Source organism: Lactuca serriola, chromosome 1 (assembly GCF_051521515.1).
Source record: "Lactuca serriola cultivar US96UC23 chromosome 1, Lser_US96UC23_V15, whole genome shotgun sequence".
NCBI classification, from domain to species: Eukaryota; Viridiplantae; Streptophyta; class Magnoliopsida; order Asterales; family Asteraceae; genus Lactuca; species Lactuca serriola.
The window spans coordinates 117652581-117679940 of NC_136408.1; the positions used below are offsets into that span (position 1 = coordinate 117652581).

Consider the following 27360-nt stretch of genomic DNA (forward strand, 5'->3'; position numbering starts at 1 on the left):
GAGTCTGGTCAATGATACTACGTAAAATTCTCAGATGAAATGAACTCTCTCATATGATCATCAATCTGCCCGGCTCCAGAGTCCAAGCCTGATCCCTCGTCGACGCCAGAACTACCATCTAGTCTACCACGTAGGGTCACTATACTCGGCAACATGCCATCACTAACATCACAATACTCATCCAAACTCGAGGGATCTCACACACTGCAAGTTCCTTGGATTCATCTCAGCCTTCCTTGATTCGAGTACGGATCCTCTGCTTTCAGTAGTACGGGCCCATACTACCTTCCACATCTATCCGTACTTTCCTCAAGTACTGCCTCGACTCCACCAAGTCACTTCTACTACTGCTGATCTCTACTACTCTTATCCTAGGCTTGCCCTAGGGAAATCTCTGACTCCACCAATTCACTCCCCGCCATCAGCTGCATAAGAAGTTCCTGCTTTCTTCCCCTAACTAGCTCGTGAATACTATTACATATTACTTAGACTAGATAATTCTTCGAATGAGAGACCCTACCCTACAACGGTTGGACTCAGACAAGAGCTGTGAAATAGGGCTAGACCTAACCTTTTGAAATTATTTAGTCCTTGCAATATGTAACTTATCATATTCGTCTACTAGTTAGTGAAAGACAACTAGAACTCCTAGGAGCACAAAGCAAGCAGCATTCGGGCGTTGAGTACACATACTAAAGTATATAATACTTTGGCTATCATACTGGCTACTCTATACTAGCATGCATCTCTCAATAAGCTGGTACACATATAACAGGCACATAAGGCATCCACGTAAGATCCTTAGCCCTAACTAGCATGTAATTCTCATAAAGCTGATACACATATAATAGGCACATAAGGCATCCTTCTTAGATCCTTAGTCCTATTCTAGCATGCTGTTCTACTGAAACTGAAACTGATATTCATAACATAAGCTTGTATAGGTAATTTGGGAGTACTTACTTGAGCTCGGCTGATTGCATGCATCACACCCTTTTTCTATTTTCAAATTTCTTTTCTTTCTACAAATTCTTTTTTCTTTTCTAAAACTCTTTTCTTTTTAAAAACTTTTTACCACTTCCTTAGTTTGAGTTCAGACACACTCGGGAGTGCGCCCGAATCCCTCAAACCAAGGCTCTGATACCAACTTGGAACATCCCAAAAATACAGTCTGAAAATTTCGTTTTAAAATAGTAATAAAACCATATTCATCAATCGTCATATAAGAATCATAAAGAATGTATCTCAAAATATCTTAACAACTGTCAAATATATCAGAGTATAAACATCCCAGGCTGAACAAATGGTGTGTTCACTGCAATCTTCCCGAGCTCCTCTTTTGAAAACTGAGTACCTGAAACCAAAACTGAAAACCGTAAGCACAAAGATTAGTGAGCTCCCCCAAACTACCACATACCATATAATAACATATAAAGCATCTACTGGGCCTTGCCCACTGCATCGGACCGAAGTCCGGAAACTAACCAGGGCCTTGCCCTCTGCATCGGACCGAAGTCCGGAAACTGCACCGGACCAGAGTCCGGAACTAACCAGGGCCTTGCCCTCTGCATCGGACCGAAGTCCGGAACTAACTGCATCGGACCGAAGTCCGGAACTGATTGGGACCTTGTCCCATGCATCGGACTGAAGTCCGGAACTGACTGAACATAACCTAGCATAAACATATCAACTAGCATGAATACATATATTGCATACTGCATCGGAACAGAGTCCGGAACACATAACACAAAACATGCTTGAATCACAAAGACATCAAGTGGTGCAACATTATAAAATTTTACCTTTTTTAACTTTTGTGTAACTCATGAACAAGTACGATATGTAAACAATCTAAGTTTGTATTCTCAATGTATGTCGCTTGTAATGCTATGTTTCATTCGTATTTAGTTGCGATGACACTACACAATGACGTCATCCGCCCCCGGATGTTTCCGTCGTCCTAGTACGGGGGTGTGACAGATCAGAGCATTGTTTATAGTTAACTAGTATATCAAACCATACAAGATATACAACTATAAATACAATGGGACTAAAGCACTTTGACTAAAAGTATACCTTAAAATTATAAGTGTGTTTATAAAGTTATACACACATACTAAGACAGTGTCATGATAAGAACAAAACTAAAGTAATTTAATGTTGGACACTACAATCGAAACTAGACAATTATGTAATCATATCTGGGATAAATATAGCCTGATCAACTATATTTATGCAAGATATGACCAACATGTGTTTGGGGGTGATAGTTGCGTTGCAACGAGACTAAAACTTACCCACTTTGCATGCAAATGAACATTAGAATTAAACATGAAGTTCAAAATACTATAGGAGTATTTTAGGATACCATATCATCCTCGTACATAAACATTCTACATGTTTCTTACACCCCTATTCCCGCGCAAGCAACATGGCTGAGTTTCACCACGAAGACCCCTACTACCTTTCCATAGTGGCCGACGAATAGTATATTCCCACTCTTGATGTCTTTATCAAAAAACAATAACAAATTGTCATTAACCATCTTAAAACTGGGTTTTCAATTTGGATCACAAAATTGGGTTCATATTTGCAAATTTAGATTTCTAATACACTTTCTAAAATTAGGATTTCAGATTTCGACCCCAGGGTCTCTGCCCCTTAGACCCCACCAGGGGATGTCGCCCTTAGACACCTCTACCAGGGGCGCTACCCTGAACCCCCGTTAGCATACGGGATTCTCCCTTAAATAGTAGTGTACTTTCAACCAATATAAACGTAAACAAATGTACAATCCACACAAACCTAACTTGATTTATATTTATGAAGGAATTATTGATCAACAAATTAATCCTATTACACTTAAATAATATTAGTGATATGAAATCACCAACATTTAATTCATTTTTTTTCATTAAATTTCATCAAATCAAACAAACACTTAAAAATTAGGACTAAAAATTAAGTTTATTCATCACATGCATCAACCATAGTTATCAATCTAAAAACTCCACATAAGTGTATGTAGTTTATCACAAGTTCCATTACAAGACCGAAAATTAAAGCATGTGTATTTATAATTACATTTCTTATTGTCCCCAAATTTACAATAAAAGTATATGTTGTACATTGACAAGACATAATATATCGACGACTGATGTTTAATTAGTTGTACAAAAACTGGAAAGTTGGATTTTTGGAAAGTTCCGCACTCGGCTTAACATTTGCGTAATCTTTTACTTGCAAGGAAGTAGTTAGGTCATCAATAGAGAAAGTCATGCTGCATTTTAAAAGTCAAATCTGATTAGCAACACAGTTTCATTTTGGGTGGATAAATAGGATAGTGTGATTATAGGATGTAAATGCATAAGTATAAGAGTTCCCATGAACTTGCATTCAAAATAAGGTTGATGCTAACTCCAGTAAACTAAAAATATCTATACGTTTAGCTGACGTATTGGTGGGTAAGGGTTTCATTAAGTAACATATGATGAAAAGAAGAATATATCATGCTAACTAATTATATCATCAATAACATAAAGAATCCTATGAGTTATGTATAACTTTAATTATCTATGTTAAGAGAACATGATGCATTGTACCTGGACCAATCTTCTATTAAAAAGGAATTGCTGCTAAAGTTACTAGATTCTTCTGTCATCAGTATCCTCATGATTGAGATGACCTAGTCCAGATAACATAATGACAAGTTATTAAGTTAATATTTACAACATTATGTAATAAATTTCAGTTCCTTAAAGATGAAATTTCACATGTAACACTTACATCATCAGAAACACGTGGAGTGTTTCCATTCTCATCCCAATAAAGAGTACACATTCTATGCAATTGTTGGAGACTTAGAATCTATAAAATATATAGACATTTATCTTATAGAATCAGTGTATAAGAGAGCACATATGCATCTTGATATCAATAGTGTACCCTAATGGATGGCAATTTAACTAAGGGACATTAGAAAACAAGTCATAGACTTTTTAAATAGATCAAACTCTTTCAAATTCTTCTCTCTCTCTCTCTCTCTCTGTGTGTGTGTATGTGTGTATGTGCGTATGTGTAGCATATATATATATATATATATATATATATATATGTATATATATATATATATATACACACACACACATATATATATATATATATACACACACACACACACACACACACAAACACACACATATATATATATATATATATATATATATATATATATATATATATATTGCCAGGTTTTTTTGAAAACCAAAAAATTTGTGAGAACTTGCGAACTAATAATCACAACATCATTTTTCAAAACCAAAAACAAGAATCTTCTCCAAATGGCACGTATAAGCCATATCTAGTCTAAAAAAAGATTTAATGATTTGTTTTCTGGTTATTTCAGAAATGTGGGTTTATGCATAACCAACAGTCATATGGAGTGCTGATGAGCACAATCAGCAGTCCATATGACAGCTGACTGTGTTTATCAACGGTCCATATAATTGTTGATTATACATACATGCAAATTTTCAAAATGAATAATAAAAATTGTCAAACACTTTTTTGAGCCTATATATGGCTTAGACACACAATTTGGAGAAGGTTGGTGTCTTTTATTTTGAAAAATAATGAGCTGATTATGAGTTCACAAGTTCATATATATATATATATATATATATATATATATATATATATATATATATATATATATATATAATGGTGAAACTCTTTCTTTCCTCACGATTGAAATTATCTCAAATTTAATTAGTCCAAAAAGACAAATGTTTTAAACACAGTGAGGTGCAATACATATGACTTTAACATTGTTTTCCAAGAATAGCATTTTACAACAGGCTATGAAAATGCTATTTTTCACCAAATTTGGTTTATGATTGGTCCAACCTAAACACTATATCTTGCATCATTATGGTGTTGTGAATAATAAAACAAAAATATTGTGTTATAAAATCTACTCACAACAAATTTACTATTGTAGTTCTATTTATCTATTCATTACTTCAACTTTGATAATTATGTTACAGAATAATGAAATCTTATGTATTGACATGGATTGGATATAGTATATGATGTCTAGAAAGTGTTTTTATAATTCTGTTGTTGTATCTATTTATTATTCATGTTATCTTTACCATTACAACAACGGGTTTTCCACGAAATTTCCAACAAGAACCTTTAATTTATCTGAATTTACTTGCAAATATGTCAATACCCAACATATGCAAATATTTACACATCAATATTTTAGTGTTCATAAGTGAAATTTGTTTTAATACACACCAAATTAGTCTAGCATACAAGTTTTGATCTTATATCGTGTTTGAGAATGAAAGACTTACCGGGCATAGACCATTGGTGATTTCTTGATACGATATGTGGTCTTTTTGAGTCAATGTCTAAGGGTCATAAAGATATTAAATAAGTTAACATATAGAATAATGAGCCATTAATTTAATATTAGGCAAAAGAAAAAAAACATATGTTTGTTCATAAGAGAAGAAAACCAAAATAGAACCTCAAAAAATGCAACTTAGTTTGAGATACATACCAAGAACCCAATAGCCTCTCTAACAGGCTTTAGTTCATCCCAAGATGATCCTGTATACTATAAATATAGAAAAACACTTTTTAGATCATACATTTGCCATGAAAGAATTACCTAATCATATCACCAAAGAATTAATATTAAATAATTAAAAGTTAACCCAATTTAAAGGATGTTTATTTTCGGATATAGATATAGTTTTACAAGTGATTTCTTGTGATAAAAGTGCATAATGTAGATGCCATGTCACACCAAAAGAAATAATAGTCTAAAAATGACATGTGCAATACATTTCCATAAGTTCAATGTTACCGGAAGAGTGTTGTAGTTAGAGTCAAATGATCTATCAACAATTTCTATATGCTTCCTAAGAAAGATTTTAACTTATGTGCAAAGTCATGAGAGTCTTTGCTTCTCTAAATTAGATTTATTTGTACTTTCAAATGAAAATGTCTTGTGGAGACATAGTCCGAAGAAAACATAATGTACGATCTATACCAAAATCATGTAAAAGCTTATAGTAGGTCCATCTGGAATTCTCAACAACTTCACGATATGTTACTATGATTGAGACAGACGATAAGTAGAGTAACCCATTTATTTCTACTTCTCCAAATTTCTTAGTAACTACGACACCTCCAACATGTTGAAATTTATGTTTTTATTACTAATGAGAATAGCCGGTATAGCTTGATGCATGGTTTCATGAATAAAGGTTGCCTTATGCACCAAGATAAAAGAGAGAAGAAAAAAACATGAATGGATTAACTTTTTGATCCTAACTTCAACACGTGCAAAGCATAAAGAAAAACAAAACTTACTGTGAATTTTATTGAATAATAAAAACTAACATTGAAATATCTATTTATACTAAAAAAAGAATCCTACTCTAATACCAAAACAAGGTAAAACAACCTTCTAGAATCAAAGTTATCCTAATATAATAAAACTATCCTTACAAATTGATTAATCTAATATGGTTTTGTTAGATGCAGTTGATGGTGAAGTACTATATTACTTATCTACTCTACCCAATAGTATTTTGGGTTAGCATATTAATAAGTTATTATTCTACTTTTGTATTGGAGGTTTCTTTATCTGTTTAGCTAGGGTAACCCTCATTTGTTTTTTAAGTTGTGAAGCCCAATCTCCCCTTTCACCCTTGTCGACTCTTCAACGCCCAAGCACGGGGTGCCACTTGTAGCGTTTGGAGGCAGCACCCCATGAAGAAAAATGTACTTGCATAGTTAGTATAACAAAGTCCAGAGCTTTGAGGGGAAGCTTTAGAGAAAATCTATTTAGAGAAGTTGGTGGGAGTTTCCTAAGGGTGACGATTTGGAAGCAAGGTTGTGTGCATGTTAGAAGCAAAGTCTGAAGAGTCGGCATGTATTGAAGTGAAGCTGATATTAGTAGAGCTAATTCTTTGAGGTTCCCCTTCCACACACATCATTCTTTAGCGTTTAAGGGAAAATTCAAATGTTGGTTGTGACTTCACATAGTTTTTTCGGAGACTAAGTTTAGTATTCACAAGGATTGGTATGTTTATGTGTCACAAGAAAATAAACCTCGTCTCAATAGAAATTACGTCAAATATTTGTCATAAATAGATTGATCTATAAGATTGTAACGCTAAGGGAAGAATAAATTGAAGATTATCAATAAAATGTATCTCTAGGTTGATAATGGATGTAGTTTGATTAATATGATCAAGTTAACCACAAAAATCCGTGTCTTCTTATTTAATTTTTGCATTCTTATTATTATGTTTATGTTTGTAGAGTTGAGCTTAGTCCTAAGATAATCTTCCTCTATTTATAGTTTATTTTCCTTTCTTTGTAATTCACTATCCTTTTATAATAAAACTATAACACTTTTGTTATCAATTATAATTGTATAAGATCAACTCTTCTCGTTCGATGTTTTTTAATGGCAGGTTAGTGGTTAAAAATTACTATCAACAAATTAGTAGCTAGAAATTTCCTACACCAAGATTAGAACCCTGAGACCTCCAATCTAAGAGGCAAAACCTCTACTAAGTGGGCTAGTCCAACATTGACACGTTCCATGCTTTTTGATCTGATGAATATGGAAGACATTTAGCTATGAATGTGGAAAACATTTAGCTGGCACAAGTTTTGTGGATAAAAAAGGTTTATGTTTGATTCCTATGCATGCTTATCAAGTATGTTTTTCATTTATGTTGGTATTTCATTATTACTACTGTTGTTCATATATGTTGCTAGTATTACATTGTTTGTTTGGCTTTGATTGTTGACAATGGGGTTTGAATATATATGAAAGATCTAGTATGCTCAAGAGGCATAGTAAAATGATATTGCTAAATAACATATGATCCTAAGGGTCACAATAACAACAACTTGATAGGAATGATTATTTATTAGAAATTAATTTTAATAAATATTCATAAACTCTTATAATAATTGGGAAAATATTTATTTCAAGGAAATAATTATTTTACAATACAACAAATTATTTCATATGGTATGAATATAATATGTCATGTATATCTTTTTGGACCTAATAAGCCTTTTGTCTTTTAGCAAAAGACAAAGTTTATATCCTATAAACGTTGAGTTTATAAAATATAAACTCTTTACTTGTCTTTTCCTTCTTAGAAACATGAAATGAAGAGAAAAGACCTTTGCATTGGTATAATGTAAAAGAATCAAATCTAGGGTGACATTTTCATGACATAGGGGACAAAGTTGCCTAAAAGTACTTAATGGTTAATGATTCTTAGACCATAATTCCATTATAAATAAGAGGTGAGTGTTATCAATTTCCTTCACTCCTCTCTCCTTCTCTCTTTAAGTGATAATCTTTTTTTGGCTTAAAAGCTTAAGAGTTGTAGCAAGCATTACAACATCCAAGCCTCCCCTAGATGACTCAATGTGCTTCAAAGGTTTTTACCACTTCTTCCTTCTATGGTTGTGTTTTAAATATTTCATTTACTTGCAAGATGATCCTTGGTAGGTGATAAAATGTTTATGTTATTTCAAACTCATGTCCTCCTCTTTCCATTATTTGTAGTTTTTTGAAACTAGATTTTAAATAAAACCAAACAATTGGTATCAGAGCCACCATGTAGGCTTGGTTAATATTTTTTGATTTATGGAAATCTTAAATTTTGGAGAATATAGATAACTTGTTTTTGTATAAACAGAAGTTCGTACATATTTTATTTGACAACTTTATAATTGTTATTTTATGTGACAAAACTTACATGCATTTTTTGTCACTTAACGTTGTCTTAGAAAAAAATGTTGTTTTATGTTTATATGTATTTTAGTGTTCATAAACAAGCCTTGGACCAATTTTGTTGTTGTTTTGTGTTATTTGGTTGAAAATGGATTGTAATATTCTTTTATTCATAGTGTATGTAATAAAAGGAGCTAGTTTTTATTCTTGTTATTTTTATGTAATAGATTAGTTTCAGACTAGATTTATTTTATGAAAATTTTAACAAGATGAAGACGGAGGCCATTTATTTGAAGAACCATGGAGATAATTGTTTTATAAACATTTTATAAAAGTTTATATCTTTAATAAAAGGTTTTATAAAATTGCAACAAAGTTGGTTGTAATTGCAACTCGGAGCTTGAAGATCACATCAAGAAAAAATTGTAATATTTGGTCCCTTTCTTGTTAGAAATTTGGGTGTAGAAAGGCTTGGAAATTCTGAGAATAATGATTATCACTTTCAAATCGAAGTATTTGGTGGTACTCCCAAATCTTCAATTGGATAAAACTCAGAGAGACAAGAACCAAGATTGTTTGATGATATTTTCGTATGTACCAGAAAATGAGACCAAAACCAACTTTAATATCTTTGTCTGAAAACTGTCATATGACAGTTTTAAACTATCATTAAACCATAAAAACTATCATAAAAATGGATATATGGATAAGGGTCAAACCGATGGTCAATTATCTGAAAAATCAAATTTCTGATGCATATTTAATATATTTGGATTTCTGATGCATTTTCAATTTGGATTTCGATCCCAGCCAGGGGCTCTGCCCCTTGGACCCCGCCAGGGGCTGCCGCCCCTTGGACCCTGCTCCCAGGGGCGCTGCCCCCGGACCCCCGTTCGTTTAGGGGCTTCGCCCCTAAATGACGGTGTACTTTGAAACTTGATCAAAGTTAAACAAGTGTGTACTCCACACCTTCCTTACTTGTTTAATATTTATCAAGATCATTTTTGGTCAACACAAAGTAATCTCATTACACTTAAATAACATTGATGATCAAAATCACCAACATTTCTCCCTTAGGAAGGACTTAACACTTTTGTGTTGGGTCACAAAAGTGTTATATAGTTTAAGGCTTATTAATGTCAAATGCATGCTTGTGTTGTTTATTTTTCAAATAAATATTTTGTGTAGTTGATAATTTAGTTTTTCGCAAACCCAAACAATTTTTTGGACAAAATAAACATCACATGGAGTTTGGATTTCAAAATATAAAACATGGACATTAGATGTAACATATTCTCGACATAAAATAAAAACCGGTTTTATAAAATTGTTAATTACGACAACTTTTGAAATATTGAATTATAAGTCTAAAAATCACGCTTTTATAACTTATTCAAACTCTAAAGTATTATTTAATAGAAGGGGTTTTATTAAACAATATTAAAAGGTTCAAAATGGCTCATACACGTACTTAATACTGGGTATTAATTTTAAAATTGAACCAAGCTGAAATATAAAAACCGGGTTTTTATAAGAACCTTAAAAGTGATGTTTTGGAAAAATTGATACCATGACATATTGGATGCATGCAATTGTCATAATATCACATGTTTTAAATAAAATAATAAAACATTCAAATCCCTTCTTCAAAATGCAAGTCTATGCCATCTAACCGTAGAAACATTTGTACATCACTTGTATAATGCTAGTGGGGTAAAGGATACCTAATCATTAGTATTATCTTTTGATGGCCAAAGTATTTTAGCGATTTCAATAACCAAGTTATGGGCTAATTATAGAAGTTTCTCTAATTGGAAGACTTGATTGGAAACCTCTTGTGATAAAGGTCACCTAAGAAAGAGTGTTCCAAGGCATAAATGAGACCAAACATGTCAAATTAACAAATCGATTATTAAGGGTCTCATAAACCTAGTAATTACAAATGGTGCAATTAATACAAGTTACTTACCTTGTTAAAATTGGGTAAATTGGATAAATTATACATAACCATTTATTTGATTTGTAACTTGGATCCTAGACATTAAATAAATAATGTTTTTAGAAGCAAAATGGTATTATTATTTAATGAATTAAATATTAATTGAAAACATTGTTAAACTTTTGTAGATGGGTCCACCAATTACTGTAACACATCACCCAATGAACATTCGGTCAATTCTTGACAAAGAAAAACTCAAGCACTTCAACTTTTGGATTGGCACAGAAATTTAAGAATCGTTTTGAAAAGAAGAAAAGAAAGACTATGTCATTGAAAACCAAACTCCTGATGAACCACTTGCTCTCCCAATGGCTGCACATGATGCATGGCTAATGTATGTAGATGATTCACTTGATATTTAATGTCTTATGCTTGCCTCTTTGGTTCCTGATCTTTAGCGGGATCTGAAACACTACACTGCCTTTGACATGATTGGAGATCTCAAGGAGATGTTCGGTAAACAAGCTAGAACCGAAAGGTTTGACACTATGAGAGCATTTCGTGCCATAAAAATGGAGACGAGTGGAAATGTGAGCACACATGTTCTCACGCTAAAAATTTACATAGATCAACTGGAGAGATTGGGCTCTCCATAACCACAAGACTTGGCTACAGATATCATTCTGAACTCTTTGCCAAAGTCTTACAATACTTTCATCATGAACTACAACATAAATAAGTGGGAAAACCTATCTCTGAGTTGTAGGGGATGCTAAAAACTATAGAGAAGACTATCCCAAGTAAAACTCCCCAAATTCTCATGATTAGGGAAGGAAAGGTCAAGAAGAACAACATCAATAACTTCAAGGGAAAGCCACGAGCTGGCAACGACAAAGAAAAGAAAGCTCCTCAAAGCCCACCACATGAGAAGAAGGAAGACGTTGCCAAAGATGGCACATGCTTTGAGTGTGGAGTTGTCAGGCATTGGAAAAGTAATTGTCCTAAGTACCATGCAGAGTTGAAAAACAAGAAGGCCAGGGAAGGCACTTCAGGTATATCTATTTTCATGATTGAAATGGGATTATTTACTTTTTCATCAAACACTTGGGTATTAGATACTAGTTGTGGAACTCATATTTGTAATTCCTTATAGGGATTCAGAAAGAGTAGATAACTAAAAGAAGATGAGATGGTATCGCATATGGGCATTAGAGCACGAGTTGCAGTCCACACAATAGGACATCTTCATTTACATTTATCATCTGGTTTGCAATTGATATTAGATTATGTGTGTTTAATTACTTCTATTACTAGAAATATCATTTCAATTTCACGTTTGAGAAAATCTGGTTATGATTTCAAATTTGTTGATGATAGCATTCACTCCTTCCTGAAAGGAATTTTCTATTTTAAGGCTAGACCAATAAACGGAATTATGAACTAAACCTAGATAACACCTCAAACAATAAGTCCATTTATCATGTTAACACCAAAAGGATTAAACCAGATTTAAACCAAACATATCTATGACATTGTCGCCTTGGACATATAAACAAGAAATGCATATATCAACTCCCAAAGAGTGGACTTTTAGGGGAAAATGACACTGAGTTATTTGACATATGTGAATCTTGTTTATGTGGAAAAATGAGAAAATCCCCTTTCTTTGGAAAAAAGTGAAAAGGAAAGTGTTTTCTTAGGAATTATACACACCGATGTATGTGGACCTTTTAAAACAATGTCTAGATATGGTAAGAGATATTATATCACCTTCATTGTTGACTTCATTCATTTTGGTTATGTGTATTTGATGAAACATAAACATGAAGCATTTGAAAAGTTTAAATTGTTTCAAAGTGAAGTTAAAAATGAACTCAACAAAACAATTAAAGTCCTTCGTTCGGATAGAGGAGGCGAGTACTTGAGCCAAGAGTTCTAAGACCATCTAAGGAGTCGTTGGATTATCTCACAACTCACTCAACCTAGAACACCATAAATTAATGGTGTTTCTGAGTGGAGAAATCGGACCTTACTTAATATGGTTCGATCTATAATGAGTTGAAGTACCCTTCCTTTACCTTTTTAGAGTTATGCTTTACTCACCGTAGCCCATATCATGAATATAGTACCAACTAAGAAGGTAGAGAAAACACCTTATGAGATGTGGTATGGAAGACCTCCATCCTTGTCTTATATGAAAGTTTGGGGATGCGAAAATTATGTTAGACAAGAGACTTCCATAAAACTTGAGCCTAGATCTACCGAATGCATCTTTGTAGGATATGCTAAAGATTGTTTAGGATATTACTTCTACATCTCTAGTGAAAATAAGATCTTTATTTCACGAAAGGTTGAATTCTTAGAAAGCAAGTTTCTAATAGATGAGACAAGTGGGAGGCATATGGAACTTGAAGAAGATCAAGAACCTCAACCTGATGCATCCTTAGTTGGCATTAGTACGGAACAAGTGGTTGCTGAAGACAAAGAGATAACTATCCTTGGCAAAAGAACCCCGAGCACACAAGAATGCCAGACATATTAGCCGTATATTCAACTTCATCCGGTATAAAGTTGAAGAAGGTGAAATTAGTATTCGCAAAGGTCACACTGACCAAAATTTGGCAGACCCTTTCACGAAGCCTCTTCTTCAACAAAAATTTTAGGGACATGCTCGAGGAATAGGATTTTGTTATTCTAGTGATTGGATTTGATCTATGTATTAGTATTGAATATCGGGACATTATATAACATTACCTATTGTAATGACTATGATATATATGGCATATGATCTTTTCGTTAAACATTTATTGTGTTCTTTATTAATATGTTTAATCCTTAACTGAAATTATTCACTCTAAAAACACCATAGTCTATTGTGCGAGTAATAATGAAATAAGACTAATATGAAATAGGATAGTTGACAAAGCGTTGTAACAAGTTTCATAGGTACTTACTGGAGAGTACGTATTGAAGTGACCTGTTTAAGATCACTTCATCGATCATTGTTAGGAATGGCACTTGGAACTTGAGTGTGGGGAATATTATGCTTTGATGTAGTGAAAATCCGTTCTTTTGTTAGGCACTTATCAAAGCTATTATTAGGCGTGATGTAAACCATGCAAGATGCGTATGTAGTCAAAAAGGGATCTGCTCCTCTTATTTGTTGAGAGTTAGACATCTAAGGCCTAATGTAATGCTGAAAACTGATATGACATTAACTGCGATCTATATCTCATGATTTAACATGATGTCTGTAGCAAAGGGATAACCGATAAATTTACTTTACTCATCAACTGTAGCCTTGAGGGTTTTGGGGAATTGGGCGTTGATGGAATAGCACTATATCATATGTTGTTAGGGCAGTTAAATGTTGCTAGACGTTCACCACTGTCTATATCAATCTGTTATGAGTCTTACACAAGTGGGAGATTGAAAGATCTAGTATGCTTAAGAGTCATATTAAAATGATATTGTTAAATAACATATGATCCTAAGGGTCACACTAACACCACTTGATACAAATGATTATTTATTAGAAATTAATTTTAATAAATATTCATAAACTCTTATAATAATTGGGAAATATATTTATTTCAAGGAAATAATTATTTTACAATACAAGTAAAAAATTATTTCATATGGTATGAATATAATATGTCATGTACATCTTTTTGGACCTAATAAGCTTTTTTTCTTTTAGAAAAAGACAAAGTTTATATCTTATAAACTTTGAGTTTATAAAATATTAATTCTTGACTTGTCTTTTCCTTCTTGCAAACATGAGATGAAGAGAAAAGACCTCTGCATTGGTATAATGTAAAAGAATCAAATCTAGGGTGATATATTCATGACATAGGAGACAAAGTTGTCTAAAAGTACTTAATGGTTAATGATTCTTGGACCATAATTCTAGTATAAATAAGAGGTGAGTGTTCTCATTATTCTTCACTCCACTTTCCATGGCCGAGTGCTCTTTCTTCTTCTTCATCTTCTTTCTAAAGTCTTGAACTTTGAAGATTTTGTTGCTTGCATTCTCTCTTTAAGTCATAAGCTTGTTTTGGCTTAAAAGCTTAAGAGTTGTAGCTAGCATTACATCAAGTTGGCACATTGTTGGTGTCTTAAGGGATCATCCTCAGTTGGCACATTGTTGGTGTCTCAAGGGATCATCCTCATTCTATCAACTTCGAAAATGTGTTTCAAAGCTTGTTACCATTTTTCCTTCTATCATTGTGTTTTAAATCTTTCCTTTACTTGCAAAATGATTATTGGTGGGCGATAAAATGTTTATGTTATTTTATAAAACCCAAGTCTTTCATTTACTATTATTTGTAGTTTTTTGAAACTAGATTTTAAATAAAACCCAACAATATATATATATATATATATATATATATGTATGTATATGTATATGTATATGTATATGTATATATATATATATATATATATATATATATCATTTTTTTAGTACCCAACTAGATGGTAAGAACTATGTGTAGTAGAGTTATGTAAGGAGGAATTTTCTGTATTGGAAAAGTTGGTAGTGATATGTTACTTGTGTAATTTGTAAACCAACTAAAGATGATAATTTGTTTTAGAGTAGTTCTTGTAAATTCGTTTACTGTTAATGGGCTTAGATTGAATAAAATAAAGATGGAATGTCAATTTTGTTAATGATGACGTTTAAGGGGCCGAATGAATAAAGATTAAAGTTTGAGGACTGGAAATCATATTTTGCAAAGTTACAAGGATACGAGGGTCATTTTTGGTTTAGGTTAACCCGTTTCTTATTTCTAGGTATATATCGCGAAGTATCAGAGAGGGCTCATTATGTTGATATCTTCTCTATGTTTTTCTCTCATGTTCACTTGTGAAACCTTTGCCACATTCATACAAAGAAACACTAATTCTTTCTATGTTCAACTTTCTTCCTAATTTGTTAATGTCACATTTCTTGTATTGAATTAGATACATTAGCTATGTATATCGCTTAACAGTTATGTTTGAATGTAAGTTGTTCAGATAATTCTAACCGTGTGGTGAGTTTTGAGTTGTAAATATGTTACACATCAATTATTTGATATCAAATAAGAGTTATGTATGCCTTGTTTATCGACTTCCAAGTTAAATGGTTAATATAAGATTGAAATCAAATATTTTGTTGATGGAGGATGTGCTAAGTTATGCAGTCCGATTCAACCTTTGAACCTATAGCGGCCGCAGGGGCGGATTTAGGGGGGGTCGTCGATGGCACTGGCAACCCTGACTTTTCCGGCCGCTGTGAAAAATTTTTCGAAATTTTTTATAGTTTATATTTTTTCTACTATCGTGCAACCCCCTAACTTTCCCGTGCACCACATACTGTGAAATCTTGCGTCCGCCCGTGAGCGGCTAGAGAGACTAAAGATGGGCCCTTTATCAAATTTGAGATAAAAAAAGGGTTTTTTCCATAAAAAACCTTATATTTTGCTTTTTTTTTTTCTTTTTAGACCTAAAACTTTTAGTTTTTCCGAAAAAAACCCAAAGTTTACCGTAAACTTGTTATTTCGGACCCTAACAAGTCATCAACAAGTAAACTAATTGATTTTTTTCATAAAAGACCCTACATTTTGTATTTTTTTCCGGTTTAGACCTAAAATGTTTTTTTTTTTTCAAATTTATCTCAAATACTGTAGTTCTTGCTTTATCAAGTTGTCTCCATGAAATGTTATGTGCTCATTAAAAACCGTATTTCATTGGATTTGGATGATCATTTCGATTCTCTGTTGGAGTTATGTCATTTGTCTAAATTTTTTATGGTTCAAAGAATCAAGGATTCGAACCCTCCTCGCTAAGTAACATCTATGAACTAGATTTGTACATTTCTCATTAACTAGACGTATTGGGGATTAAGACTCAATAATAAAAGATTTAAAAATGCATTATTTATAGCAACTTTCTAGAATACATTTATCGATGTAGTAGTGTCGTTGCTAATGTAATATAATTTAATTAAAACTTCATTTTAAAATAAATTAGATGAGGTAAGAATAGAAATTAAAGAATAAAGAGAGTACCCTTTCAGAAACATCATGATATGATCAAAACAGGTAAATCACCTACATTCTTCGAGCGAGTGCCGACAGAAGAAAGAGAGAAGATGATGACTTAATTTTCCAAAACCTTTATTAACAAAATTATCTACCTCTCTAATAAAAGAATCTTTTATAGCCACATGTCACTTTTCTAAACTCATTAAATGCCACATGTCATTCTCATATGACCCCTCAATTTTTATTTTCGGCTCATATTCATCATCTCAATCTCAATTTGGATACAAGTCATATCCCGAAAAATCAGCGAACAAATTTGAATTTCATTTATTTTAGTTATTCAAAAAACGTAGAATCCTAATTTCAAATTTAAACAAAGTTAGAGTAATTTAGAAGTCTCTCTATTCATATCATGATGTTTCTAAAAGGGTACTCTCTCTATTCTTACCTCATCTAATTTATTTTAAAATGAAGTTTTAATTATATTATATTACATTAACAATGTCACTACTTCATGGATAAATATTTTCTAGAAAGTTGTTATAAATGATGCGTTTTTAAAGCTTTTATTATTGAGTCTTAATTCATAATATGTCTAGTTAATGAGAAATGTACAAATCTAGTTCATAGATGTTACTTAGGAGTTAGGACCATAGTGAGGAGGGTTCGAATTCTTGATTCTTCGAACCGTAAAAAATTTAGACAAATGACATAACTCCAACAGAGAATCGAAATGATCATCCAAATCCAATGAAATACGGCCTTTAATGAGCACATAACATTTCATGGAGACAACTTGATAAAACAAAAACAATAGTATTTGAGATTCATTTGAAAAAAAAAAACAAAAAACAAAAAAAAAATAAACACATTTTAGGTCTAAACCGGAAGAAAAATACAAAATGTAGGGTCTTTTATGAAAAAAAAATCAGTTAGTTTACCTGTTAGGGTCCGAAATAACAAGTTTCCGGTAAACTTTGGGTCTTTTTCGGAAAACCTAAAAGTTTTAGGTCTAAAAAGAAAAAAAAACCAAAATATAAGGTTTTTTTATGGAAAAAACCCATAAAAAAATGAGCCATGGGCCAAATTTTTTCACAGTTTTGGGACATAGACTTATTGGTATATTTTAGGTCACTATGCTCCTACAAATGGATTTTCAGATTTCTTGAAACCAAAGCTAAGTTAAGCCATGATTAACATAATTGTAATCCGACACTAATAAATAAAATCTCTCTCTCTCTCTCTCTCTATCTCTCTCTCTTTCTCTCATATTTGCTGGTGGGCGTAGCGATCTCTCCGATCGTGTGAACCATGTTAAATATTATATTCTTTGTTTTTTGTTTTCATTATTATTCCGTGTGTGAAGTTGTTGAATTGTTTGCTGAGGTGTTTATTATCTTACCGGATATGTTAATTTCTTTGCAATGGGCTCTACTATTTCTGGTAATGTCGCTTCTCACATTAATGGTTTTTTGGGATGAAGTCTGACAAACAATTGATGTTGGACGAGCATTGGTTTCTTGATGGAAGGTGAGGTCGTTATAGTCACTTGGATTGCACTATAAAAGTTCTTACTCAGTTATCTTGGCATAGGTAGTATTTGGCCATGCAAATTTGCCAAATCTTATGGGAGATTTACAGGTCTAATGGACTATTCAAATTTCATAAGTAAACGTGCTGGTGTTAATTTTACTCAATTATATCGTGTTCACAAGGTCTTATCGAGCATATGCATCTCCATTCTCTCCTTGTTACTTGTAGGGGAGAAACACTAGTTTTGGCTTGATTTGTGGTTAGATGTTTATCATTTTTGCTCTATCTATCCTAGGTTGTATGTTAATTCATGTTCTAGATCAGTGGTGGAGAGCTTTCAGTAGTTTGCTAGTTTTTGCTAAAAGATGATATTACATATTTTATTCTTACTTTTTCTTTTTTTCTTATCTTTTGATAAAAGTAAAATTTCTAATGCTTAAATAATATTCACTCCTGATAAATGTTCCATACCTTAATTATTCGGAGCACCTGAGCAACTACATTCATTTCTATGGAAAAATGTGGTATGCAAGCATATTCATACACAACATGGGAAGGTTAGAAAATAGGGTACCTCATCCTCTGCCTGACTACACCATATCTCTAACTCTATTAAACCGGATTTCACGTATTCCCCATTTTTGAAGGAACAACTCTCCCGGCGTAGAAGAAGACTGTAGAGTGAAAAGAAACACAAAATAAAATATTTTATTTTACAGGAAACGAAGAAAATGACCCTGGCATAAAAAAAACCAAGCTTGAGTAGCAAAATACCTATTGAAGATTTTCAGATTGATATATGAGAAAGTTTGAGTAAATATCTTCTGAACAATTTTCTGAGGCACCTGAAATGCATCAAAAATTTGGCAAATTTTATCTTCTTTAGCAATTGCAGTCCACTTTAACGCAATAGCCAAAATTTTGGCACACTTTGTATAGTTTGAGTGACGAACGGAATCATTATATCAATCTTTTATAAATTATTGATTTTATTTTTTTCACAAAAAGAAGTACGTATCATTTATAAGTATCCGAACATGAATAGGACAGACATGAGGCCATGGATAATGCACATACAAAATTTTCTTTCAGTGTGTTGAGAAGATTGTTGAGGCAATCAACAATGCCTTGCCAGGGATTGATGTGAGGGTCTTTACCAAAGGAGCATCTAGATATTCCCATTCCTTCTGATCTTGGTGGAGCCTGAATTTTAACAATTATATTAAAAACATGAATATGTGTTCCATGACTTCTATGGCTACACTAATACCTACGGTGATATCCTATATAATAAATGAATGTTTTTTTTTTTGCCACGTGTCAGTCTCAAATGATTTTTGACAGTTTTCATTTTGTGATATATTTTAAATAAATAAAATTCAAATGTAAATTTATGGTGTTTTTAATTTTTAAAATTAAAAAACCATATAATTTCATACTTATATATATAAAGTATCAAATGTAATAAATATTATAATTAATTGCAATGAATGTGTTTCTTCATTCCTTATTTCAAAATTTTATTTAAAAAAAACTTATTATTTATATTTTAATATTTTATTTTCTTTAATCCACCCATATAACACACGGGTTTTACACCTACTTATAAATAATATGTGAGGCTGATTTGAAGTTCACCTACCTGAATACATAAGGCAAGTAATGATCCCAACTGTTTCTTCAAGTTGCTATGAATAACGTCATACATTTTATTGAGACATGCTATTAGCCTCTTCTTGAAAAGCAAAGTAGGGTATTTGGCTTCAACTTCTTGAACATCATCCTCAATCTCAACAGTTTCACCAGAAGAAACAGACGAACGAGATCCCTGAATATTTTAATTACAAAACTGGATCATGGAAAATGAATATAATAAAGCTGAAAATATCAAACCAATATTAAGCTTAAAAATGTTTAGGCTGTTAGATAGTCTAATACCACAGAAAATCTTCCATACGGCCAACTTTGAGGTGGTCGCTTCCTTATAGTTTCTTGGATTAAGAATAGCAAAGTAGATGCATTTGATATCCAATACGCCATTTGATTGTTATTATCTCCATCCTTGAAATAATCAGATAAATTTTACATTTTTAACAGTAAGTAGATATGAATTATGTGATCGTCGAATTTTGTTCTTTGTTCTGAACTTCCAAGGAATTACCTCAATTGCTGAAAGAATAATGTGAATAAGTTTATCAAATACGGGGGTTCTTTCATCTTCAAGAGTTTTCCAATGGAGAAGACATTTGTATATGGTGTACGCTGCAACAGGTTTGCCATAACTGAATCCGACTTCTACCCGAATACATTCACAAAGGACAGCAACATTCTCCTCCATCTGCATTAAATCTCAGTCAACAAACCTTTCTCAATCAGAAAAAACAGAAGCTATTCATTAAACCTATTAATTACTTGTTAAATACATGAACAAAAACAAGGTAGTCTTAGAAAGAAAATAATTTTTTTCCACTCAGCCTTCACCAAAACAAAAGGATTGATGGAACTGAGGTGGAGCAATCAAGCCAAAATGACTTTCATACTTCTGGAGAAAAAGCCATTGACCAATGATAGTTTTTCTTGTTGATGCCAAAACAATATTTTTGTTTAAAAGCAAATAATACCCATCACGTAACAGATTTGGGAAATTTATCATATTCTTTGACCAAGCTACGATAGCTTTCCCCCTTAAAAATGATCGAAAATTGATTTACATCAAAAAGCGAAAAGGCTTACTTGAATATCAAGTGCTTCCTCAATCCTCTCAACAACCTTGTCCATCGTAGGGCGTTCCTTTAACTTGAAACTAATGCACTGATATGCTATTTCATTGAAGGTATCAAAAGAACGATTGTCAATTTGATCACGTATATGAGGATCAATTAGCCTTTCCGGTTTTTGAGAGTATCGTCGGACGGAATTCATCAGCATCTGTGGTTTATCATCTTCAAAGCCCTTTTGACTATAAACCAGCATCCCACTCAGAATTTCAAACAGTACCAGGCCCAACGAGTACACGTCTGATTCTTTTCCAAGGATGCCGCTTTCCAAGTAGACCGGATCCAAGTAAAACAGCTGGTTACCTGCAACGTTTGTCATGAGATAGGTATGTTGCTGATATCTGTGACGCAATTTTGAGAAACCAAAATCACAAATTTTTGCAACCAAATTGCCATCTAACAGTATGTTATCACTCTTCACGTCTCCATGTATTACTCTCTTGTGGTCCCCAAGACCCGAGTGAAGGTGATTGAGCCCTCTTGCTGCACCAATGCAAATTTGTAGGCGTTGTGTCCATGTCATGCAGCGCATCTTATTTGAGTCGTGGATATAATGATCAAGGCTCCCATACCTAGCATACTCATACACTAAAATGTTCTCATTGCCTTCATCACAGTAACCAATTAAAGAGATTATATTTTTATGGTGGAATCCGGCAATCAACTCAAAGTCTTTGAGGAACTCATTATTTCGTTGATAGTTTTGAAACTTGAGGCGTTTGATGGCAGCAGTGTGTTTTTGCCAGCGTTCAGAGAGCTGCCCTCTGTAGACATCACTAAATCCACCACTCCCAATACATCTGTTCAAACTAAAGTTTTCTGTAGCAAGCTTGATCTCCTTGAGTGGAATTAAATAATTTTCCAGGTGTACGTCTGAAGAAGTCGTTTGATATTGGGGGCTCTGAACAAGCACAAAATGGTATTTGATTAGATACAAGATTCAAAACCAATTTCAGTAGGAAACTTTGTAACATAAAATACGGCATGTGTATAATTTATATATATCACTATGTTCTTGACAATAAATGATACTTATCCAAAATTTTATACTTCTCATTTAACAATGGGATTAGACTAGCAAGATAATTCAAATACGCAACGAAGAGAAACATTTTACATGACATCCATGGATTTCTCACAAATGTTTGGGTCATATTATAGAGTGTGCAAATTTGAAGGTAAAATAGAGGTTACAAACCCATTTTCTCATTAGTCCAGTAGATCAGCATTCAGCGAACTAACACAATTACCAGAGACGGAGACTGTAAGCCCATTGAGTTCTGCTGTTGGGCCTTTTCATCCTCCCCGTTATAGCTAGTTATAGTGTTGTACGCCTTTTCAGGACTTCTAAAATGGAGAATGTGAGTCTAAACGTCATGGTTCTGATGTTAATTGTCAAGATCAATTACTCAAAAGTGAGTATATTGATGCTTCTATTAAATTTTCTGAAAGGGATCGAGTATCAAATACCGAAGGAGACAAACCCTAAAATATTGAGCTTGCGAATTTGAAGGAAATTAATGATTTATTGGTGAAATAGAAAACGATATTCAGGTGTGGGAAATTCCAAGATGGAGAAATTTTTTATTTAAAAAATTGACTTGCTATATGTTAGGTATACGTATCTATATATTTTACGTAGAAACGTGAAGAATGTGTGACTTAATGTTTATTTGTACACATTGTGCACGTTCTATTTAAAGATTTACAGAGCTAATTCTCTATTTCAAGATCTGACAAATAGTTTGAGAAGACAAGCTTTCAAACACCTAATTAAATCCAACATTAGGTAAAAAAAAAAGAAGTTGGATAACTAAAAAAAAAATCAATAATTAAACAGCTAGGGCCGTCCAATGAGTTTTTGACGATAAGGGTGTTTTTAAAAAAAGCATTTACCATATAGGTATGGTTTTGAAAGTGTTTACCAAAGTAGGTTATTTAACGATTTAGTAAAAAGAAAAAAAAAAAAAAAAAAAACTCAATCGTGCCCTAATCTCCTCTTTACTGGACGACACAAACAACTGGGGATGAAAATACGATGACGCCAACATCTCTCCGACCTCATCTCCATCTCCAGCCATTGCTCCGAATGACCACTTCATCTCCGCCCACACACTGAACGACGATAGCCACAACGGGAAAAGGTACGAACCACACCATCGTTTTCCATCTCCGGTCGCACCTGCATCTTCGTCCACAACTCCAGTCGGCCACTCCACCTCCGACCACACCAGACGGTGGTCATTCCATCTTCGTCCACTTCTCTAATCGGCGATTACATTTTAGGTTCGATTTTGAACTCTATCTCGCTTCAATTACATTTTTCGAACTTTCTTGTTTGTATTTATGAATTTTAAAAGAAAATCTAAAAGTTATATTAAAAAACAGTAACAATAGTTTAAAAGAAAATCTAAAAGCTTTGGATAAATATAAATTTTTAAACTACATTTATTTAGTAAATACTTTTAAAACTATACTTATATGGTAAATATTTTTTTTGAAAACACCATCTTGGTCAAAAACGCCCTCCAATAATATTGAGCAACGTATCATATAATATGGTCTATTGTAGGTTTTGTTTTTATATGAAAATATATACTCTTTTATAATAATTAAATGTAAACAAAACATCCAAAAATTCTGTTAAAATGAAAAGACTTACTTGAATATTCAATGCTTCCTGTATCCTGTCGATGATCCTTTTCATTGTGGGACGTTTTGTTACGTCAAGGTTAATGCACTCATGTGCAATTTCGTTAAACATATGAAAAGACGCCATGTCAATCTGCCCTTTTATTATAGGATCAATTAACTTGTTTAGCCCATCATCTTCCTGCTCGTCATAGTAGCATCGGACTAGATCCAGCAGATATTGATCCTTAGCATTTCCAAAACACTTTCGATTATAACACATCATCCCACTCGACATTTCAAATAGTACCACTCCAAAGGAGTACACGTCAGACTCTTTCGAGAGCCTGCCTCTTTGACCATAAACTGGATCCATGTAATAGTTTGTACCTGCAGCAGGTGTAACGAGTTTCGTTTCTTTCTGATTTACTGGACCATATCTTGACAAACCAAAATCAGAAATTTTGGCTTCCAAATTGTCATCTAACAGTATATTCCCACTCTTCACGTCTCTGTGAATTACTCTTCTATCATCATCAATGGCGGAGTGAAGGTAGTCGAGTCCTTTTGCTGCTCCTAAGCAAATCTTCAGCCGTTGTCCCCATGATAAGTGGCGCCTTTTAGACGTTATTTGGATGTGTCTATCGAGACTTCCATTGGCAGCGTATTCATAAACTATAATCATTTCTCCTGCCTCTTCACAGTAACCGATGAAAGAGATTATGTTTGGATGATTGAAAGTGGGAACCATTTCAAGTTCTTTGTAGAACTCGTCGCTTCCTTGATGACCATGTTTATTAAGGCATTTGATGGCTACACTGCGCTCCTCTGACCATATCGTGAGTTGTCCTATGTAGACAATACCATAACCACCGTATCCTATCTTCTTCACCTGCAAATAGACCGTGTGTGTGTGTGAGAGAGGGGGGGGGGGGGGGGGGGGGGGGTAGGAGAGGTACACTAATCACGTATTTGAGAAAAAGAAGAAAAAAAGGACGAAATTTAAAGGCACCATGTTGTTTTGTTTGTAGTAGGCACTATGCTTTTTTTAATTTGCATTAATTACGAATTGATGTGATATTAATTTTTTAATATATGACATCTCATTTACGTGCGACATATATGAACACAAATCTTTTAACAATGTTATTGACATGATCACATTCAGGGAAACTTGGGGCAGATGTCCAAGGATGAGGGAAGGATTCATTTCTACTTGCTATGGCTTATTATGGAATCTATGGAAGAATCGAAATGAAAGAGTATTTGATGGCACTTTTATCAGTCCGACGATTGGTGCAGAAAATATGAAATCTATGGTGTATTTTTGGATAAAATGAAGAGGAAATGGAGATATTCGTAAGTGGGTGGATGGAAGCACTCTCCTTTCCACGCCCTATAACATTTTTTTCCCAATTTCTATTTTGCTATCGTTTTGTAGCCCTCGTTCCCTCGCTAGTTACTTGCTAGTCGTGGGTTCGTTTTTTTTTTTTTAACATATTTTCCATTAAAAAAAAAATTTATGTTGCAATTAATTCCATGAATATAGAGGAATCGGTACTTGCTTATATGATATAAGCAAGTACATAATAAAAAAGATTAGTAATATGAATGACATTCAAACAAAAGATGCAATTGACTGTGACCCGTCTACCGGAGAGTTTTTATTTATGTTTTTTAGTTGTTGGATACAATAAACATATAACATAAGCAATGGAAAACATCATGGTCTTCAACTTATTGGGAAGTTCATGTAACATTAATGTATGTCCTATCTTACTTAAGAAACATGCCCACAAGGTCAATATGTATATGTCATGTAATCAGTATAACTAAAACACACACATATACCTTGGATCTACATTTGTTCATGATATCAATGAATTCGTTTCTGCCTCTACCACTGAGTCGAAGGGCATTATCCGCAATAAATTTGGAATGCTATCATAAGGTTGCTCTTCCGATAATATAAACATAAGATTGTATTTTGAAGAAGTAATAAAGTGGAAGGTTTCATGGGAATTTCAACACGCTATCTACTTCAAATTAATGGTTCTTGTAGGAAATAGTGGTTGGTACTCACCTCATAGCTCAGACCAAGCAATCAGCAGGTAAATCATTTGTTTTAGTTGCAACCTCCAAGAAATGTGAATATTATTATTGAATATAAAAGGTAATTATTTTCTAGTTAGCAGAAATACCTCTTGGATAAGCACTACTCTTTGCTTCAATATTTATTATAAAAAACACATGTGAAAAGCTGAAGAGGAGAATATATAGAACCAAATGAAATGAAATGAGACGTTGTAACATCCCAATTCCCAGATATGAAATTTTAAGAATTTATGTACATCACACAATACATACTTGACGAGTTGGAGGCCCCAAGTCGTCGTGTAGAAACTAATAAAGTCGCGTGGTTGTGGAACCTACTCGACAAGTTGGAGGACCCCAACTCGACAAGTTGAGGTTGTGCATGAAAACCCTAATTCTTAGGGTTTGCACCCTATTTAAAGGACCTTAAGTCCCCTCACCGGCATCCCTTATCACTTTACAGTCCAGAGGAACGCTAGTTCGAGCTTTATACCCTCTTGAGTGTGTGTGAGAGCCTTGGAGAGTGATTTTGGTGTGGTTGTGGAGGAACTTGGAGCTTGAAGAGGTTGGAGTAAAGGGAGAAGTAGTAGATTCGATATCTACTCTGTGTTAGCAACCATTTAGAGGTAAAAAGTATTTACGTTGGCTTTGCATTTCTTAGATCTCCTCTTATGAATGTATATGGTCATTTTTGGTGCAAAATGGAGTCATTCTCGGATTTGAGCTTGTCCAAAGGATGCGGTTTCATATCTGGACACCTTTAGGCCTCCATGAACATAAAGTTGCCCACTTTATCTATTCTTGGCCCTCCTCCATGTCCAAAACCTCTTATTAACCTTAGTTTTAGTATTTTAATCCATTTGATGCCTTACATGCACGTAAAGTTAGCAACTTTACGTGGTATCTCAGTCCTAAGGGATTAGATCTGAAGTTTGGGGCCCTAGATTCGTCTAGAAAGGGCTGAATACGTTAAGACAAGAAAACTCGACGAGATGGTAAGGGTTTTCCCGCTTTATGGATGATGAAGAGCTCGACGAGTTACTCTGGTGAGTCGGCGAGTGGTATCCAGCTTTTCTGGTTTTCTAAACACTGAAGGAACTCGATGAATTGCTCGATGCACTTGACGAGTTGGGCCAACATGGACTGTTAACCTTGACTGATAACTGTAGACTTTGACCGTGGGTGACCAAGTTTGACATTAAGGGTATTTTGGTAATTTGGGTCTTGATAGAATTGGTCCTATGGTGGTTGTAGGTGTTTGAGTTTGGAGATGAGATTTTAGAGCGTGGTCTTTTTAGTTAAGTTCGACATTGTGAGGTGAGTTCTTCTCACTATATCAACAAGGTCTAAGGCACCAAGTCCGACCCTTTTTGGATTATATCTTGGTTATAGGATCATGCTATGTTTAGTGATCTATTAGATCGATACCCTGGTATATAGGATGATGCTATGATTAGTAGTATGTAGATTTATATGACTGTCTGTACATGCTAGCTAGCGTATGATATTTATGTGCTGATTGTGTGCTTGCAGGCGGGTTGAGGCCGTCCTGCTTTGTGCTCTTGGCCAACA

General features: G+C 33.6%; 1 protein-coding gene and 1 long non-coding RNA gene across 2 annotated transcripts; one reads left to right on the forward strand and one right to left on the reverse strand.

Annotated features, from left to right (window-relative positions):
• Nucleotides 1–3051: 3051 nt before the first annotated feature.
• Nucleotides 3052–22337, reverse strand: LOC145060550 (myosin-6-like). The gene is made up of 13 exons (XM_079008200.1): nt 22314–22337; nt 21020–21964; nt 20448–20624; nt 20225–20347; nt 19929–20114; nt 19364–19489; nt 19061–19131; nt 18861–18960; nt 5570–5626; nt 5361–5417; nt 3787–3867; nt 3603–3685; nt 3052–3280 (listed from the first exon to the last, which is right to left on the reverse strand). Exons 1-13 carry the CDS (start codon nt 22335–22337, stop codon nt 3166–3168), a joined length of 2145 nt encoding a protein of 714 aa, XP_078864326.1. The 3' UTR covers nt 3052–3165.
• A 658-nt stretch (nt 22338–22995) lies between these two features.
• Nucleotides 22996–25229, forward strand: LOC145070663 (uncharacterized). The gene is made up of 2 exons (XR_013690033.1): nt 22996–23349; nt 24863–25229. It is a non-coding gene; the product is annotated as an uncharacterized LOC145070663 (long non-coding RNA).
• Nucleotides 25230–27360: the final 2131 nt, after the last annotated feature.

Bases quoted from the DNA above. Each gene is read 5' to 3' on its own strand.
- LOC145060550 (XM_079008200.1), bottom strand. From the start codon at position 22,337: ATGGGCTTACAGTCTCCGTCTCTG. The intron at 21,965-22,313 runs GTAATTGTGTTA...GTGCTTGTTCAG, and splicing joins GCTTACAGTCTCCGTCTCTG to AGCCCCCAATATCAAACGAC. The intron at 19,132-19,363 runs GTATGTGCATTA...GATGCATTTCAG, and splicing joins ACACACTGAAAGAAAATTTT to GTGCCTCAGAAAATTGTTCA.